Source organism: Oryctolagus cuniculus, chromosome 2 (genome assembly GCF_964237555.1).
Source record: "Oryctolagus cuniculus chromosome 2, mOryCun1.1, whole genome shotgun sequence".
NCBI lineage: Eukaryota > Metazoa > Chordata > Mammalia > Lagomorpha > Leporidae > Oryctolagus > Oryctolagus cuniculus.
In genome coordinates, this window is record NC_091433.1 from 40,650,834 (window position 1) to 40,668,305 (window position 17,472).

At 39.2% G+C, this 17,472-nt stretch overlaps 1 protein-coding gene across 2 annotated transcripts in view; it reads left to right on the forward strand.

Annotated features, from left to right (window-relative positions):
- The first annotated feature begins 361 nt into the window (after positions 1-361).
- ATP10D (ATPase phospholipid transporting 10D (putative)) overlaps positions 362-17,472 on the forward strand; it is an 86,022-nt gene continuing 68,911 nt past the window's right edge. Inside the window, exons 1-4 of one of the 2 annotated variants that reach the window (XM_070068192.1) lie at positions 362-712; positions 2,331-2,525; positions 12,451-12,655; positions 14,676-14,761. In XM_070068192.1, the coding sequence (XP_069924293.1) occupies positions 423-712; positions 2,331-2,525; positions 12,451-12,655; positions 14,676-14,761 (776 nt within the window). In that variant the 5' untranslated portion in view covers positions 362-422. Of the gene's footprint in view, positions 713-2,330; positions 2,526-2,799; positions 3,022-12,450; positions 12,656-14,675; positions 14,762-17,472 lie in introns of those variants that run through there. The other variant, XM_070068191.1, reaches the window with a different exon arrangement.

Consider the following 17,472-nt stretch of genomic DNA (forward strand, 5'->3'; position numbering starts at 1 on the left):
TTGGCGGGGGCTCAGGGTGGTGGCAGCAGTGAAAGAGAGCAGGCCAATGAGCAGACACTTCTGGGGCTTCTGCTTGTGCCGCCTTTGCTGGAGTTCCACTAGCCAGGTTGAGTGGGGGAGACAAAGACTACCCCTTGATGAGCAAAGGGATGCGCATACAGGGGAGAATGTGTGCCTTTTGCAATGCACACAGAATGGGTTTCATTGACTGCTGCTGTCAATGAGATTTCATGCGCGGTCATTCCCATGTTATTCATCGACTCCTCAGGACAATTTCCTGACATCTTTGGCATTGTTTGCATTTCAAAGATGAGAAAACTGATAATCACACAAGTTAAGAGACTTGACACACGGAGGCCAAACTGTGTTATCTGTTTGTTTCTAGATCACCCACACAAGCTGGATCTCTCTGTGTTCTGGACATGACTGAAGCTCTTCAATGGGCCAGATACCACTGGCAGCGGCTGATGGGAGGCAGAACCAGGGATGACGATGAGAGGCCATACAACTACTCCTCACTGCTTGCCTGCAGAGGCAAGTCGTCGCACACCCCCAAACTGGCAGGAAAGCACCGGGTGGTGGTTCCCCACCTCCGGCCCTTCAAAGAGGAGTATGAGAAGGTCTCGGGCACCTACGTGAATAACCGAATACGGACTACCAAGTACACACTGTTGAATTTTGTCCCAAGAAATTTATTTGAACAATTTCACAGGTACTGTTTCATCTTTTGAAAAAAAAAATTAGAATGTTTTAATCATTCTACTTGAGATACAAAAAGTTTTCATTTTCTTAACATTGTATGTTATGGACATCTGCCTTGTGGTATCATCCTTTGACAGTTTTTGTATGAGTCTGTTGTGGAATGATGACCTCTTACGTTCAAGTAGCACTTGTCCCCCAAAGGGACATCATGTTACTTGAAGCAATAGAAAAAGGATGGCACTGGAAGTGTGGAGAGTGAGTGAGATATTCAGGACAGCAGTGTGGGCAAAGCATATCCCAGGGGAAGAAGTGTGGAGATGAGCTAGAAATAGACTTGCCATATGATCCAGCAATCCCACTACTGGGTATATACTCAAAAGACACGAACATATTGTATCAAAGAGATACCTGTACCATGTTTATGGCCTCACTGTTCACAGTAGCCAAAATATGGAGGGTGTATGATCGAATGAAAGTATAAAGAATATACAATTGTAGCTAAATGGATGCAACCTGCGGACATAATGTTGAGTGAAGTACTGCAGGACAGAGAAAGGCAAATACTACAGTTCTCCTTCATAAGAAATGCCTGTGCATGTCAGTATTGCTGCAAATGTAGTTTTGTCAAGCTTTTTTGTACCTTTGTCAAACCAATGATTAATAATGATATACTACTATAGTTGCAATGATCTGTGATTGTTTTAAAATTTAATGTATATGGGCAAATATGTATATGAAGGAGGGAGGGAGAAAGGGATATCATTCTTATTTTTTCTTCATACTATTTGTTGAACTCTTTTACTTAGTGTAGGGTAACTTTAAGATCATTAAATAAACTGAAAGTGGATCTTTGTAAAAATGAAAGCTGGGAATGGGAAAGGGAAGAGGAAGAAGAACTGGAGCATGGGTGGGAGGGAGGGTAAGGTGGGAAGTATCAGTATGTTTCTACATCTGCATATGTGAAACTTGTATAACTTAAATAGAATTTTTAGAAAAGAGTAAAAAACAAAGGCCCTGGATTGAATCCTGCTGTTGCTGGAATCTAGCAGTAGTGGAAGCCAGCTAGTGGCAATGGAAGAGACAAGACAGAGGATGCAAGATGGCAACAAAGAATGCCTGAGTTCTACATCAAGATATTATTTCTCTGGATAAATCTGTAGCTTATTTTACAAATCATTTTGTTTCTAACAAGTAACTGTTTAAATAAAGGTCACAAAACAAAACAAAAAGTGTCTATGTGGGGCCAGCATTGTGGTAAAGTGAATAAAGCTGCAGCCTGTAGTGCCAGCATCCGTTATGGGTGGCAGCTGGTGTACTGGCCCTTCCACTTCCAATCCAGCCCCCTGGTAATGGCCTGGGAAAGGCCGCAGAGGGTGGCCCAAGTGTCTCCCTTCACAGTTATATATTTATTAGATAACACCCTGTATTTATTGAAAATATAACATGAGCCAGATCTCTGGGGAGTAATAAACAGTTTGTTCATACTAGCTAGTACTCTATTACATAGCTTACAAAATGAACTAATAGAAGCTGATAGATTATAGGAAAACACAATAAGGCATTTGGCCTCTTTCACTTTAGTCTTTGTAGTGAGTTGTTAACATGTCGTGTGTGTGTTTGGGTTACAGGGCTGCCAACTTATACTTCCTGTTCCTAGTTGTCCTGAACTGGGTGCCTTTGGTAGAAGCCTTCCAAAAGGAAATTACCATGCTGCCTCTGGTGGTGGTCCTTACAATTATTGCAATTAAAGATGGCTTGGAAGATTATAGGAAATATAAAATTGACAAACAGATCAACAATTTAGTAACTAAAGTTTACAGCAGGTAAGTGATGGGAGTTTTGCCACAAAATACATATGCATCATTTAGAAACATGTTATTCTTTCTCCCTTTGGTGTGACAAGGACCCTTTTTGTATTGTTGTTTTTAACTAATATTCTTTAAGTCCTGCAGTGATATTAATTCAGATGCCAGAGGAAAACAAAAGTGTGCAAGCCATTACAAACCCAGGATGTGGCAAAGCAAAAGCTTTCATAACTCACAATGTACATGGACTTGAAAGAACTAAACATCAAACTGTAAGAAGGGAAACAGATAGTTTTTAATCCCTAGATAATATTATTTAGGATTAAGAAGAAGGTGGTATCTGAAAAACAAGAATGAATTTAAATGGATATGAAAAATATAGTGTATGAAAGAAAAGATAGGAGTTGCCCATGGAGAAAATAGATTGTGGAAAAAAATGGAGAAGAATATTCTTTTTATTTCTGCAGAAACTAGAGGCATCCAGTTGCATCAGCAGAGGGGTACATAACAGGAGGTCAGTGCAGAAGAATGTGTGCTGTGTTAGAGATGTGCATTTCTAACATTTATGCTTATGAAATAGAAAATGTATAGCCAAGAATAAATTCAGGTCAAATGATTCTGGAACTGGGGTATATATTCTATGCAACTCCTATGTTTTTAATTCTTAGAGGTAAGTTAATATTTGGTAAACAGGGACTGGAGTGGTGTGTCAGGTAAAGCAGACACCTGCCATGTTGTCATCCCATATGGGTACTGCTTCGTGTCCCAGCTGCTCCATTTGCGATCCAGTTCCCTGCTAATGACCTAAGAAAAGCAGTAGAAGATAGACTCAAGTATTTGGTCCCTGCCATCCATGTGGGAAATCTGGATGAGGCTCCTGGCTCAGTCCTGGCCATTGTAGCCATCTGGGGAGGGAACCAGCAGATGTTCTGTCTGTCTTTCTCATTGCAACTCTGACTTTTAAATAAATAAATAAATCTTTGAAAAAATATTTAGTGAGAAGTATAGACCAGTATAACTTGTCTTCAGTCTTATGTGAGTCATAGAGAAAAAGATGCAAAACTTGCCTGAAGATGTGTATTTAAGCTGAAATATGCTGGATTCTGGATTATGTTCATTGTAAGACTTCTTAGTTGACTTTTGTAACATTTGTTTTAATGATGAGCAAACAAAGAAAATAACTTTTTTCCTTGTAATATGATGTGAGTTACTTGTATCTATTCAGAAAATCAGATATACTGTAATTCATAATTAAATATCAATATGTCTTTTTGTGTGTGTTAAAGCCATGCAGTATTTTACTACAACCATTTTTTGAGTCCTTCAATAACGTGGGAATGCTTCTTATATTCCAGGGGTGGAGGGGTGGGGTGAAATATTGACAGACCTTACCCTCAAACACTAGCTGTGATAAGTAGTATTTCATAATGATTTTATGATGAATAAAGTCCATATTTTAAGCAATTTTCAGATTAATCAGCGAATACTAAATATAGTAAATGGAAAGATTACTTGATATATAGTATAGAAATTCTTGGATATAAATGCTGATTTTTAGTGCTATGTTAGAGCTGATAACGTGGTTTATTTTCTTTTCTAAGTTCTAAAAAGTTCTAATCGTGACTCTCCCAGTTAGTAGCTGTGTAGCCTTGGGGATATTACATAAGCTAGCAAAACATTATGAATCTAGTTTCCTTCATTATGAACACACTAATAAAACAATATGCAAGTACCTAGGCTTTCTACATGCTGAGCTTAGCCAATGTGATTATTTTTGTAGGCTAATAATGAGTAGTAGCCGGAGTTTATTACATCACCATTGAGTCATTTAATCCGTATTGGATTGCTCCTAATAATAGTATGTTTTAAAGATATTAAAATTCCCCAGTGAGATACCTCCTGTAATTTGTTCCTCAGCTTCTCATTTAGAAAATAGTCCAGATCTACTTTAAATTATTCACATATAAACTTAAAGATAAGGTGCAATATTCTAGTCAATGATTTAAGGTTCAGTCTAAGATATCACTTTATTGCATTTCATAATAGACTCAGATAACTTTATCTATATTCCATTTATTTGCTTTATTTGGAGCTGTAGAAAAAAATAATACTTATATGCTCCCCTCCAAATTGTTCTTGAAACAATTATTATAAAGATATAAAGAAACAGGCTATAAAATCGTGCCTTGTTGATTTAAATGTACTAACCTGTATTTCAATTAAATACAAAGGAATCACTTTAGAGAAAAAATTCTCACCAAAGAAAGATTATTAACTTTAGCAAGCTTTTAGAAGAAGCTTATTAACATTTCTTTCCAGATAATTTGGTTCTTATTGGTAATGTGTGTTCTTACTCAAGATGCTTAATTTTCTGTAGGAAAGTAGCACTTGAAATAGCAAAAGCTAGCTGAGAAATTAAACATTGAAACTTTCGTGTGCCACAATTAAGTTAGAGTGAACTATTACCAAAAATCTTTAAGATTATTTTTAAAAGAGAGCCATCTGTAAGATGTTAAAAGCATGTCTCAAGGTAATAGAAATGTCTTGGGGTTGGCACTGTAGTGTAGCAGGTAAAGCCGCCGCCTGCAGTGCCAGCATCCCGTGTGGGTGCTGGTTCTAGACCCAGCTGCTCCACTTCCGATCCAGCTCTCTGCTATGGCCTGGGAAAGCAGTAGAAGATGGCCCAAGTCCTTGGGCCCCTGCACCAACATGGGAGACCTGGAAGAAGCTCTTGGCTCCTGGCTTCGGATCCACACAGCTCCAGTCGTTGCGGCCGCCGTCTGGGGAATGAACCAGCAGATGGAAGACCCCCCCCACCCCCCGCCTCTCCTCCCTCTCTCCAGCACTCCTCTCTGTGTAACTCTTTCAAGTAAATAAGTAAATCTTTAAAAAGCAAGAGAAATGTCTTAAAAATAATATCAATGTTTCAAATAATTTGAGTGCCTACTATGTGTTTGGCAGTGAGAGATTTGTTTAAATTTCTTAATCTCCATGATTTTTTAAAGATTTATTTTGTTTATTTGAAAGAGTTATAGAGAGAAGTAGAGACAGAGAGGTCTTTTATCTGCTGGTTCATTCCCCAGATGGCTGAACGGCCAGAGCTGTATCAACCCGAAGCCAGGAGCCAGGAGCTGCTTCTGGGTCTCCCATATGGGTGCAGGGGCCCAAGAACTTGGGCCATCTTCTACTGCCTTCCTAGGCCACAGCAAAGAGCTGGATCAGAAGAGGGGCAGCCAGGACTAGAACAGGCACCCATATGGGATGCTGGCACTTAAGGCCAGGGCTTTAACACGCTGCACCACAGTGCTGGCCCCTCTGTGATTCTTTTTTTTTTTTTTTCCTGTTAACACTTGGGCCATCCTCCACTGCCTTCCCAGGCCACAGCAGAGAGCTGGACTGGAAGAGGAGCAACCGGGACTAGAACCAGGCACCCACATGGGATGCCGGCGCCACAGGCGGAGGACTAACCAAGTGAGCCATGGCGCCGGCCACCTCTCTGATTCTTAAAATGAGTCCAAATATCAGTGGCCTTCCAAGATAAAACATCGGGTTGTGTGAGATTTTATAAGCAGTGGTTGTTCAACTCTGGTAGTACTTGTGAGAATGTATTCTGGAGTGAACTGTCTTTTCAGACTCCAGGACCACTTAGGGATGTGTGTGACCTTGAACAAGTTACCTAATATGCCAAGGTCAACTTTTTGTGGTTTGTAAAAAGGGGGCCATAATGTATTCACATACAAATCATACAACAGATACAGAAATTAAATGTCTGTATGTAAATGAGTATAATAATGCCCTAGAACTCTCTAAGGAGTTAACAGAAAATGCATAGCATAAAAAAATTATGTATGGATATCAAAATTGTTTGCAGCAAAGTAACCTTTCTGTAAAGATTTTATTAATTTATTTGAAAGGTAGAGTTACAGAGGGAGAGAGAGAGAAAGGTCTTCCATCCATTGGTTCAACCCCCAAATAGCCACAATGGCTGGAACTGTGTCGATCCAAAGCCAGGAGCCAGGATCATCTTCTGGGTCTCCCATGCAGGTGCAGAGGTCCAAGCTCTTGGGCCATTTTCTACTGTTTTCCCAGACCATAAACAGAGAGCTAGACTGGAAGAGGAGCAACCAGGACATGAACCTGCACCCATATGGGATGCCAGGGCCGCAGGCAGAGGATTAGCCTAGTATGCCACAGCGCCGGCCCCAAAATAAACATTTTTTTAAATATGTGAGAGTATGTTATAAAGTTCTAGATTTGATGAACTTTATGACAACTCTCACATATAAAGCAATTGATAAGTCTTTGCTGCTGTGTTTCCAAGGATACATTATTATAAATTTTTAAAATTTTTATTATAAATTGTTTATAGTGTTTTATAGGAAAACATAAAAAATCATAAACTAATTCATAAACCCCTTCCTTCCCTCTTTACATTTTATGAAGAAGTAGAATTTCATGTTCTCTACCTCTCATTCTTATCTCTCTCTCTTACAATCTCCCACCCATTGGAGTCACTGCTAATAGTTCAGTGTGTGTTCATTCCAACTTTTCCCGATGCCAACGTGGCAGCCCTATTTGATACTGAACTCTTAAAGAAGTAAAAATAGGTTTAGAAGCTTTCCTGAAGAAGGGATTGTGAGGGCTAAACCTTAACCTGTGAGAATCTTACACAAGTACAAACAACCAAGTAGATGTAAGAAATTCGATCTGGGAACTCTCATTTAGCCTGGCGGTTAAAATGCTTGTGTCCCGTATCTGAGTACCTGAGTTTGATTCCCAGCTCCAGATCCTGACTGCAACTTCCTGCTAATGCAGACCCTGGGAGGCAGCAGTGACAGTGAAGTGACTGGGTTCCTGCTACCCATGTGGGAGACTTGCATTTAGTTCCTGGCTCCTTGCTCTGACCTGGTCCAACCCAAGCTGTTGTGGGCATTTGGTGGTGTCCCCTGTCCCTTCTCCCTGTCTCTCCAATATATAGTAAATTCTATTTCTTCATTTAGGCTCTGGGAGAATGTGAAAGTCTTCTTACTATTTTAATTCTCCATAGAAATGTAGCCTCATTTTCTATTTACCACCATCATAAATATTCAAAGCCAGTTAATGTGGCAGTGATATTGTCACTTAGCTTGTAGTTACTTCCAAACATGAAGCTTTCTCATGCTTTCAGTCTTTATTCCTCCGCTCTCAGCAAAAGCATTCTAACAGAAGAGCTGTCTCACTTGTCTTTACCTAACTCATTCTTGATCATTCTTTAAGACAGTTCAGAACTCAACTCCTCTAGTGCTAAATGCCCTTCCTGATTGCTCGCTTGTCCTGTGCATCTCCCACTCTTATGAAATTGTAATTTGTGTCTATTTTTGAAATTTCAGCCATAACTCTTCTACAGTGAGGACCATAGCTTTACCACTTTTGTATTGTTAGCACCTAGCATGGGAACTGGCATGCTAAGTTCAGTGTGTTTATTGACGTGAACCAGCTGGTATTGGGAAAATTGGCTGTTTTTTAAAAATCCTGATCTATACTCCAAGTAGAGATAATATGAAGTGAAATCAGCTGTAAAACTGAATTCATTTGAATTTTATTTTAATATAGAATACATTTATTCCTTAAAGAAATCTTATATTTAAAAGAAAAATAAAATCCCAAACCTTATGAATAATCTTTGTCTTCCCAGCTTCATGTATTCTCAACAAATTTCTTTAAAGCTTTCTTCATATAGAAAGTAGAGGCCGGCACCGCGGCTCACTAGGCTAATCCTCCGCTTATGGCACCGGCACCCCGGGGTTCTAGTCCCAGTTGGGTGGCCAGATTCTGTCCTGGTTGCTCCTCTTCCAGTCCAGCTCTCTGCTGTGGCCCGGGAAGGCAGTGGAGGATGGACCAGGTCTTTGGGCCCTGCACCCACTTGGGAGACCAGGAAGAAGCACCTGGCTCCTGGGTTTGCATTGACGCAGCGCACCCGCCCCAATGCGCCCACTGTAGTGGCCACTTGGGGGGTGAACCAATAGAAAAAGGAAGACCTCTCTCTCTCTCTCTCTCTCTCTCTCTCTCTCAATGTCTAACTCTGCCTGTCCAAAAAAAAAAAAAAAAAAAAAAAAAGCTATGAAGCATAGATGGTGTACCTCAAATCATTTTTTACATTATCTGCACCTTTGCCTACATTCTTTTGACCTAGATGAAAATGGAACTCTTTTGTTAAAAAAAAAAAAAAATAGTAATCCTTCCATCTATATCCTTTTTTTTTTTTTTTTTTTTTGACAGGCAGAGTGGACAGTGAGAGAGAGAAAGGAGAGAGAGAAAAGGTCTTCCTTTTCCGTTGGTTCACCCCCCAATGGCCGCTGTGGCTGGTGCACCACGCTGATCCGAAGGCGGGAGCCAGGTGCTTCCTCCTGGTCTCCCATGCGGGTGCAGGGCCCAAGCACTTGGGCCATCCTCCACTGCCTTCCTGGGCCACAGCAGAGAGCTGAACCGGAAGAGGAGCAACCAGGACAGAATCCGGCCACCCAACCGGGACTAGAACCCCAGGGTGCTGGCGCCGCAAGCGAAGGATTAGCCTAGTGAGCCGCGGCGCCGGCCTCCATCTATATCCTTAATCCCATTCTTTGTTGTTTCTCCACATAGTTCCAACCAGCATCTACAAATCTGTCTTCTATTTCTTTCCGCGTCTTCCCCCGCAAACCCCTCTCCTACATTTGATGTGCATGCCCAGTTCTCATATCCTTACTCTCCTTTCTTTCCTTTGCAGTGACTACTTTCAGTCCTACTCCTTTATAGCTAACCTTTGGAAGCATACTATGTCTTCAGCCTCAGTCACTCCTTGATTCACTGGGAGGCCACAGTTTCTCCTTCACTCTCCCTATCAGCAATTTCATGCTATCAGCCTTTTTCAAGGTCATAGACCTCTTCCTAACCAAATACAGCAGGCACTTTGGTCTTTACCTGCAGTACCTCTTTGTGGCTTTTGACTATGATTCCTCCCTCTTTGAAATGTCCTTCTCCCTTGATTTCTCTGACTTCAGTTCCTTTTGAATCTTTTTTTTTTTTTTAAACTTTTCTGTCTCTTGCCAGTCTCTTTCCCTATGGACTCTTACATTCTTATCTGTGTCAGTTGCCCTCTATACACCTAGGACTTCCAGATTTATCTCTAAACTCATGAGCTCCAGATCAGAACCCTCAAACTTGTAGACTTCTCCAACTGCATATCCTACCCCACATAAAAATTTTCAGACTGAATTTAATATCTCCACTGTGATGCAACCAATTGCCTCCAAACTCTGAGACATGGGGAAGGACACCATCCATCACTCAATCCTAAAATTTAGGATCAGTGGTGTCATCTTTGATAATTCTTTTGCATGTACTAAGTCAGAAAACTTGATTGTTTCTAATACATAAACTTGTCTTGATTTTGTCTTCGATCATCTCTGTTGCTATTTCCTTAATTCTGACAAGTTTTATCTTTCCCCTAAATTATTGCAGAAACTTTTCCATTGGTCTCTTGGTCATTTCTACTCCTTCCTAGGTTGTCAGCCAACACTCTACCCACTCTCTGTCTCAGGAGTTCGCAAATATGAGTAGAATCATATCCCTCTTGACAAGCTTTCATGATCCCCCATTTTCTGTGGAATGAAATTCCTACTCCTAAGTATGGCATGTAAAACTGAACCTCAAAAATATGACCCCTGCCTATTTTTTAATCTTCTGTCATTTACTTCCATGGAATAACTAACTGGTACATATGGACACTAGAGAAAGGTTTAAAAAAGACCAAATAGGGCCAGTGTTGAGGCATAGCGGGTTAACGCCCTGGCCTTACCGTCAGCATCCCATATGGGTACCAGTTCTAGTCCCGGCTGCTCCTCTTCCAATCCAGCTCTCTGCTATGGCCTGGGAAAGCGGTAGAGGATGGCCAAGTCCTTGGGCCCCTGCACCCATGTGGGAGACCCAGAAGAGGCTCCTGGCTCCTGGCTTCGGATTGGTGCAGCTCTGGCTGTTGTAGCCATCTGGGAGTGAACCAGCGGAGGGAAGACCTCTCTCTCTCTCTCTGCCTCTGCTTTCTCTGTGTAACTCTGACTTTCAAATAAATACATTTAAAAAAAGAAAAAAAAAGACCAAATAAACCATTGTTTTGCCTTTCTGCTTGGACTGCCAAACTCTTAGGTATTAGGTGATTTCCTTTAGTTGAATTCAACACTGGGCATTAGGTATTCTAACAGACTATTTCTAAAATATATTTTCTTTGGTAGTCCTTTAACTATTTCTTGAAATATCTGATAAGTTATATAAGAATTGGCCTATGGTGACATTTCTATTTAATCTAATGAATTAGTAATTTTTAATATGTTGATTATACAGTTTAGACTATAACTACTTCCCAGGATCATTTGCTAGCGAATTTGAACATTTAGTCCCATATATACAGTAGGAAAAAACCCTACTTTTTTTTTTTTTTTAACAGGCAGAGTTAGACAGAGAGTAAGGTCTTCCTTTTTCCTTTGGTTCACCCCGCTAATGGCACGCTGCGCTGATCCGAAGCCAGCAGCCAGGTGCTTCCTCCTGGTCTCCCATGGTGAGTGCAGGGCCCAAGCACTTGGGCCATCCTCCACTGCCTTCCTGGGCCACAGCGGAGAGCTGGACAGGAAGAAGAGCGACTTGGACAGAACCGGTGGCCCAACTGGGACTAGAACCCGGAGTGCCAGCACCGCAGGCAGAGGATTAGCCTAGTGAGCCGTGGTGCCAGCCAAAAAACCCTACTTTTAAAATATGTACATTTTTGTGAAAAATACTAGTTCTTGATGGATATTTGGGAGACAGAGTGGGGAATGAGACAGAACTCCCTGTGATTTGTTGACAGCATTGTATGTGAAATGCTACTTAACTGTTAATTTGTTCCACCATACAAGTTGTCTCATTCTACTCTAAGGAAAATGCTTCATGGAGCATAATGAATGCTGTTGGCCTGAAACTACATGAGAAATCTGACAAAAGCTTTAACATAAATCAGAATATTTACCTTACCTAATCTCTTTCCTTTAAAAAGATGTATAGAGTGGGAAAGTCACATTTTATAAAGACATAAAATTTGCCATCTCCTTTCTAGGGATCAGCTGCAGCAGATTCTGGACTGTTGGAGACAATTTAGTCATCCCTCAATATGTGTAGGGAATTTGTTCCACAACCCCAGCAAATACCAAATCTCGGGATGCTGAAGTCTTTTATACAAAATGACAGTGTCTGCATAATTTATATACATCTGCCTATATGCATATTTTAAATCATCTTTGGGTTACTTATAATACCTAGTAAAATGTATATATGCTGTGTGTTGTTTAGGGAATAGTGACAGGAAAACTCTGTGCATTAAAATTTTTAAATATTTTTCATCGCAATTGTTTGAATTTTCAGATGCAGAATTCATAGATATGGAAGACCAATTATGTTTCCATTAATGATAATTAGAGGTGTTAATATGGTGGTGTCATGATTTTCAAAACATTGTTCCTGAATATTTTACTGCATGACTTTTTGGTTTTTTTGATTGCCCATCTTATTGGCCTAGATGGAAAGCACTCTGAAAGCAGATGGGTTGTGTAGACCTCTGAGTTCTTGGTTCCTCACTGAAGGGCAGCAGGCAGGAATTTCTTTGTATAAGTAAGCCCATCAAATGTTCAATGCAGTTTTATTCTAGAATTATGCACAAACTGCATAATGGTTCAAAATCCCACAGGGAAAAAAAGCTGAAAACCGTGTTTCATGGCTTATTAATTAAATTTTCAGGTGAAGCGTTTGTATAACTGAGGTTTTACTGTGGCTTCCTTTTTAGCATTTAATAGACTAAAATTCATCCCACTGTTTTAAACCTACTTTAAATTATACACTAAAAAATAAAAACTATTACATGTGTCTTTGGCTTAATATTCGTTTCAAAACTTTTGTTCAATTTTAGGAAAGAGAAAAAATACATTGACCACTGTTGGAAAGATGTCACTGTTGGAGACTTCATTCGCCTTTCCTGCAACGAGATCATTCCTGCAGATATGGTTTTACTCTTTTCCACTGATCCTGATGGAATCTGTCACATTGAGACTTCTGGTCTGGATGGAGAGAGCAATTTGAAACAGAGGCAGGTGGTTCGGGGATATGCAGATCAGGTAAGTAATGTGTTCACAGTTGGTGATTTGGTGACATTTTTTCCCCTACAAGATGACTGAGATCACAGAGTACAGATAAAGAGATTTTTCAAATTCAGTGACAAATAGAATCCCAGAAGGTTTAATCCATTTCTAGTTATTGGTGGAAGTGCACTCTATTTAGTAGATGACAGGATGAAATGACTTTGGGATTCAAACACTTCAGTCTGACAATCATATTTTTTGGGGGAATTAAAGGAACATGACGGAATTATTTTAAAATTTGGAAATTGTTTTGCAGAAGAAATAACCACCTGGTGTTTTTAAACTTAGATTTCATATCTTATATTTTATTGTCCATTGCTCTTAAAAGTCTTTAAACAGTTTTTATAAAAGAAATGTATAACTTCTCATGCCACATAGCTTTCACTGTGCTGTTTGAAGGAAGCAAGAACTTTTCAATTATTATAGACATAAGTTTTGCAGGAATCACAGGTCTGCCATTTATTACTGTATAACTTTGGGCAAGCCATTTAAGCCATTTATATTATACATCCATTTCTTTATCTTAAGATGAAATGATTGTGTCACTTTTGTAACAGTGTTGTAAGATTCCATCAATGTAAATATACAAAACGTCAGACCTAAACCCTAAATATCAACTTTTCTCCCCTTTGTCTGGAAGCACTTTAGATGAAGTGTTTTAAAGTCTAATGATCCTCTCTTACCTAATCTCGTACTAAGTCCAAGTTCCTTCATCTTACACTTATGAATCAAAAAATGTTCCAGCCTGCTAATCTCTATCTCTGAGCAATTCCATCTTGTCATGTCGGGCCCTTCCTTCTACCTGTGAGTTTCATTTAGACCCTCTGTGATTGACCTACCTCTGAATTTACTGCCATTATGACACTTGGAAGCTGTCCGGCATCAAAGACATTGGTAGAAATCTTGCACACCTTGGAATTCTGTTATACCACTGAATATCTACTTCGAGGCTGATGTTACTTTGTTAATCAAAACACTTGGTTTCCATTAAGGGTAAGCAGTCTGAAATCCAATGACCTTGATGTAATTCTGATCAAGGTACCTTCTTGTTCTGAGAAATTTGCCAGATTATTGATCCTCTGTGTGTCTCTTTCCTCATGTTATTTACACCTAATTATAGTACTTAATTCATGAGGTTGTAAAGAATAAATTTGTTAACATATTTAAAGTTTTAATATAGATTTTGGCATATCAATAGAACTCAATTGATATTATTAGCAAATCAAGTCATATTACCATATAACTCACCTCTTCCTGTTTGCTATGCATAACACACAAAATCATACTTTATGAGATATATCAACTCAGTAGTGTTCCTTTTATTAACCAAAAAAACCATAGAAAAATAAATGACTTAAGGTAGACATGGCTTATTCTTAATGAATCCATTCATTATAGAAGCTGTGTTCATTCTATAAGGGCATATCACTTACTTATTGGTTTCATAAGGCATTCTAAAATTATCTGGTTGATCCACTAGAGAATTTTGTGAGATATTGATACATAACTTATCTTTACATTTTTGTAACTTTTATTTAAAAACATAAATTTCCAAAGTACAGCTTTTGGATTACAGTGGCTTTTTAAATTTTTACTTAGAAAATTTGGCCGAGACCAGATGCATATCTGCTGAAAGAGTTCACATATACTTTAATCTCAGAAAGTTTTTCTATTTATTATTTGGTAAATTACATAAATATTTTTATTGCCTTACTGTTAAAATGATGAGCACAGAGCCCTGCACCGATTCCAGTCTGTGATTCAAACATCCCCACTACCTGCAGATGTTTGCTGATAGCCTCAGACCGTTCTGATCTGAGCTGTGGCCCTTGACATTCAACCTATTCTTTCCTTCACCTGGGAAATTTATGTTAACAAAATTTATGGCCAAAAATGCTTTGCTGGTATATTAAGAATTGGTAAAAGTAATAAAACTAATATCAAACACTTAATTTACAATTCTTCTTGTTTTGTGATTTAAAAAACATACTTTCAGGAATCTGAAGTTGATCCTGAGAAGTTCTCCAGCAGGATAGAGTGTGAAAGTCCAAACAATGACCTCAGCAGATTCCGAGGCTTCCTGTGAGTGATGCGTGACTTACCTCTGTGGGTGTGAGTGGAACCGTGCTTAATAAAGCTTTTATACCCTTAACTCAAGCTACCACCAAAGGCCATATGTTTAGCCACCCTGTAAGTGTGGATGATGTAGTAGACATTTTTACTTATAAGGCAGAGAGAGAGAGCAAATGCATGCCCATCTGCTGATTTGCTCTGCAAATGCCTGCAATGTCTGAGCTGGTCCAGGACTGAGGCCAGCAACTGGGAATGCAGTCCAGGTTCCCTATGTGGGTAGTGAGAACACAGTCACTTGAGCTGTCACTACTGCCTCCCAGGGTCTGCATTGGTGGGAAGCTGGAGACAGGAGCAGAACCAGGAACTGAATCCAGGAACTCTGATATGGGTGACTTAACCACTAGGCCAAATGCCAGTTTCTGTATTTTCATAATTTGGTAGCTATTCACACACACACACACACACACACACATTTAAAACAATAGCTAAAATAAAACTTTGTTCTTGAAATATCCTTAGAAGGGCATTTGGTATTATGGCATAGAGGGTAATTCCACAGCCTGCAGCTCTGGCATCCCATATGGGCATCAGTTTGAGTTCCAGCTGCTCCACCTCCGATCCAGCTCCCTGATAATATGCCTGGGAAAGCAGTGGAAGATGGCCCAAGTGCTTGGACCCCAGCACACATGGGAGACCTAGATGAAGCTCCTGGGTCCTGGCATCAGATCATCCCATTTCCAGCCATTGTGACCAGTTGGGGAGTAAACCAGCAGATGGAAGCTCTCTCTCTGTCTCCCACCCGCCATAGCTGTGCCTTTCAAAGAGATCTTTTTAAAAAAATTTCCCAAGAATCTCTTTCAGTACTCCACAAATGTGTTATATGACTCTGTTAAATCCCAGACATGTTAGCTGTTTGGATGATGGTATCTGGCCAGAAATGACAGCTTAGATCCTGCAGAATTGGAACAGCCGGTGAACAAGTACACTTGGCCAGTTGGGAAACGTGTCTAAGGGAGGAGTTAGGGCATGTGTGCATTCTGCAGGCTTCATGTGTCATACACATCCCTTTTGCAAGCGCAGCTAGAACTTGGGGTCTTCAGTACTTAAGACCCCACTGAAGAGCTTTTTGACCTTGAGTCAAGTTATTTACAATCTGATCCTAATTTCACTCATTTTTAAAAGGAAACAATTAAACGTACTCCATATTGGTAAATTATGGGAACAGAAATGTTCCTGAGTGACTTTTTAAACCAGAATTATCTTGATACTATTACTCTGATAGCAAAAGCATACAAAAGCATTTAAGGACAAACTAATACCTCTCATGCACATAGAAGCAAAAATTCAAAATTATGAAAAGTAAAACCCAATAATATAGGAAAGGGGTAATATATCATGACCCACTGGGAATTGTGCTAAAAATGCAGGGTTGGTTTAATAATTCACCATGTTAATATATATTAACAAATAATATTAAAGAAGTGGAAAAAATAATGACCATCTCATGGATACAGAAAAGGTATTTGACAAAAGTCTAACTTTTATTCCTGCGGTTTGGAACTAGAAGGGAAATTTCTCAACCTGAATAACCTAGCAGAAACCAGCAACTAGATCTTAATGGTAAAACACTAAATGTTTTCCTCTAAGACAAGGAATAAAACATGGATGTTCACTCTCACAACAGTAAGGCAAGAGAAGGAAGTGAAAGACAGTAAATAAGAAAGAAAGAAGTAAAGCTGTCTTATTCATAGAGAATGTGGTGGTCTTTGTAGGAAAATTTGATAAAATCTACAAAAAGTGAGTTTAATAATGTGGGAAATAAGATCAATGTACCAAAAATCAATGATTTTTTGTACACTAATGAACATCAGATATTAAAATTTTTTAAATTTTATATTAGCATCACAAAAATAATATGCCTAAGGATAATTTGACAACAGATGTGAAAAAGTCATACATGGAAAGTCACTAAACACTAAGAGAAAGTAAACACCTAAATGAGAGAGAAATGTCACTCCTGGGTCAAAAGACTCCATATCGTTATGATGCCAATTCTCCCCCACCCCCCGAAGTCAATCTATAGACTCATTACAATCCCAACCAAAATGCCAGAAACATTCTTAGAAATTGATAAACATATTGAAAAATGTATGTGAAAACGTAAAGATCCTATAATAAAGCAATTAAGAAATTAACAAAAAGCTAACACCACATGATTTCAAGACTTACTAAAAAAGGTTTAATAATCAAAGAAGTGTCATTTTGGCATGAAAATAGATCAACAGATCAATGGAAAAGATTATAAAGTCCAGGAATAGATCCAAATGTTTATGAACCACTGTTTTTTGACAAAGATGCAAAGGCAATTTCATAGAGAAAGGTTGCTTTTCGAGAGATGGCTGCAACAGTTGGATATCTATTTTCAGACGAAGAACTGTAATCTGTACCTCTCACCAGTTATAAAACGGATTCTAGATTTACATTTAACCTTAAAATGTAAACCATTCAGGAAAGAGGGAAAAGGCTTAGTCCTGGTTAGGAGAGAATATCAGAATTTAACCTTTAAGAATAAGAATAGGCAAGGCAAGCCATGAAGTGCAAAGCATGGTTGACATTGCAATTTAATGAGATAGCATAGACAGAGAGGCCTGAGACCACAGTGTATTTGTGGAGACAGATGTGGTTTAGTGTGTCTGGAGTGTGGTTGAGAAATAAGGCAG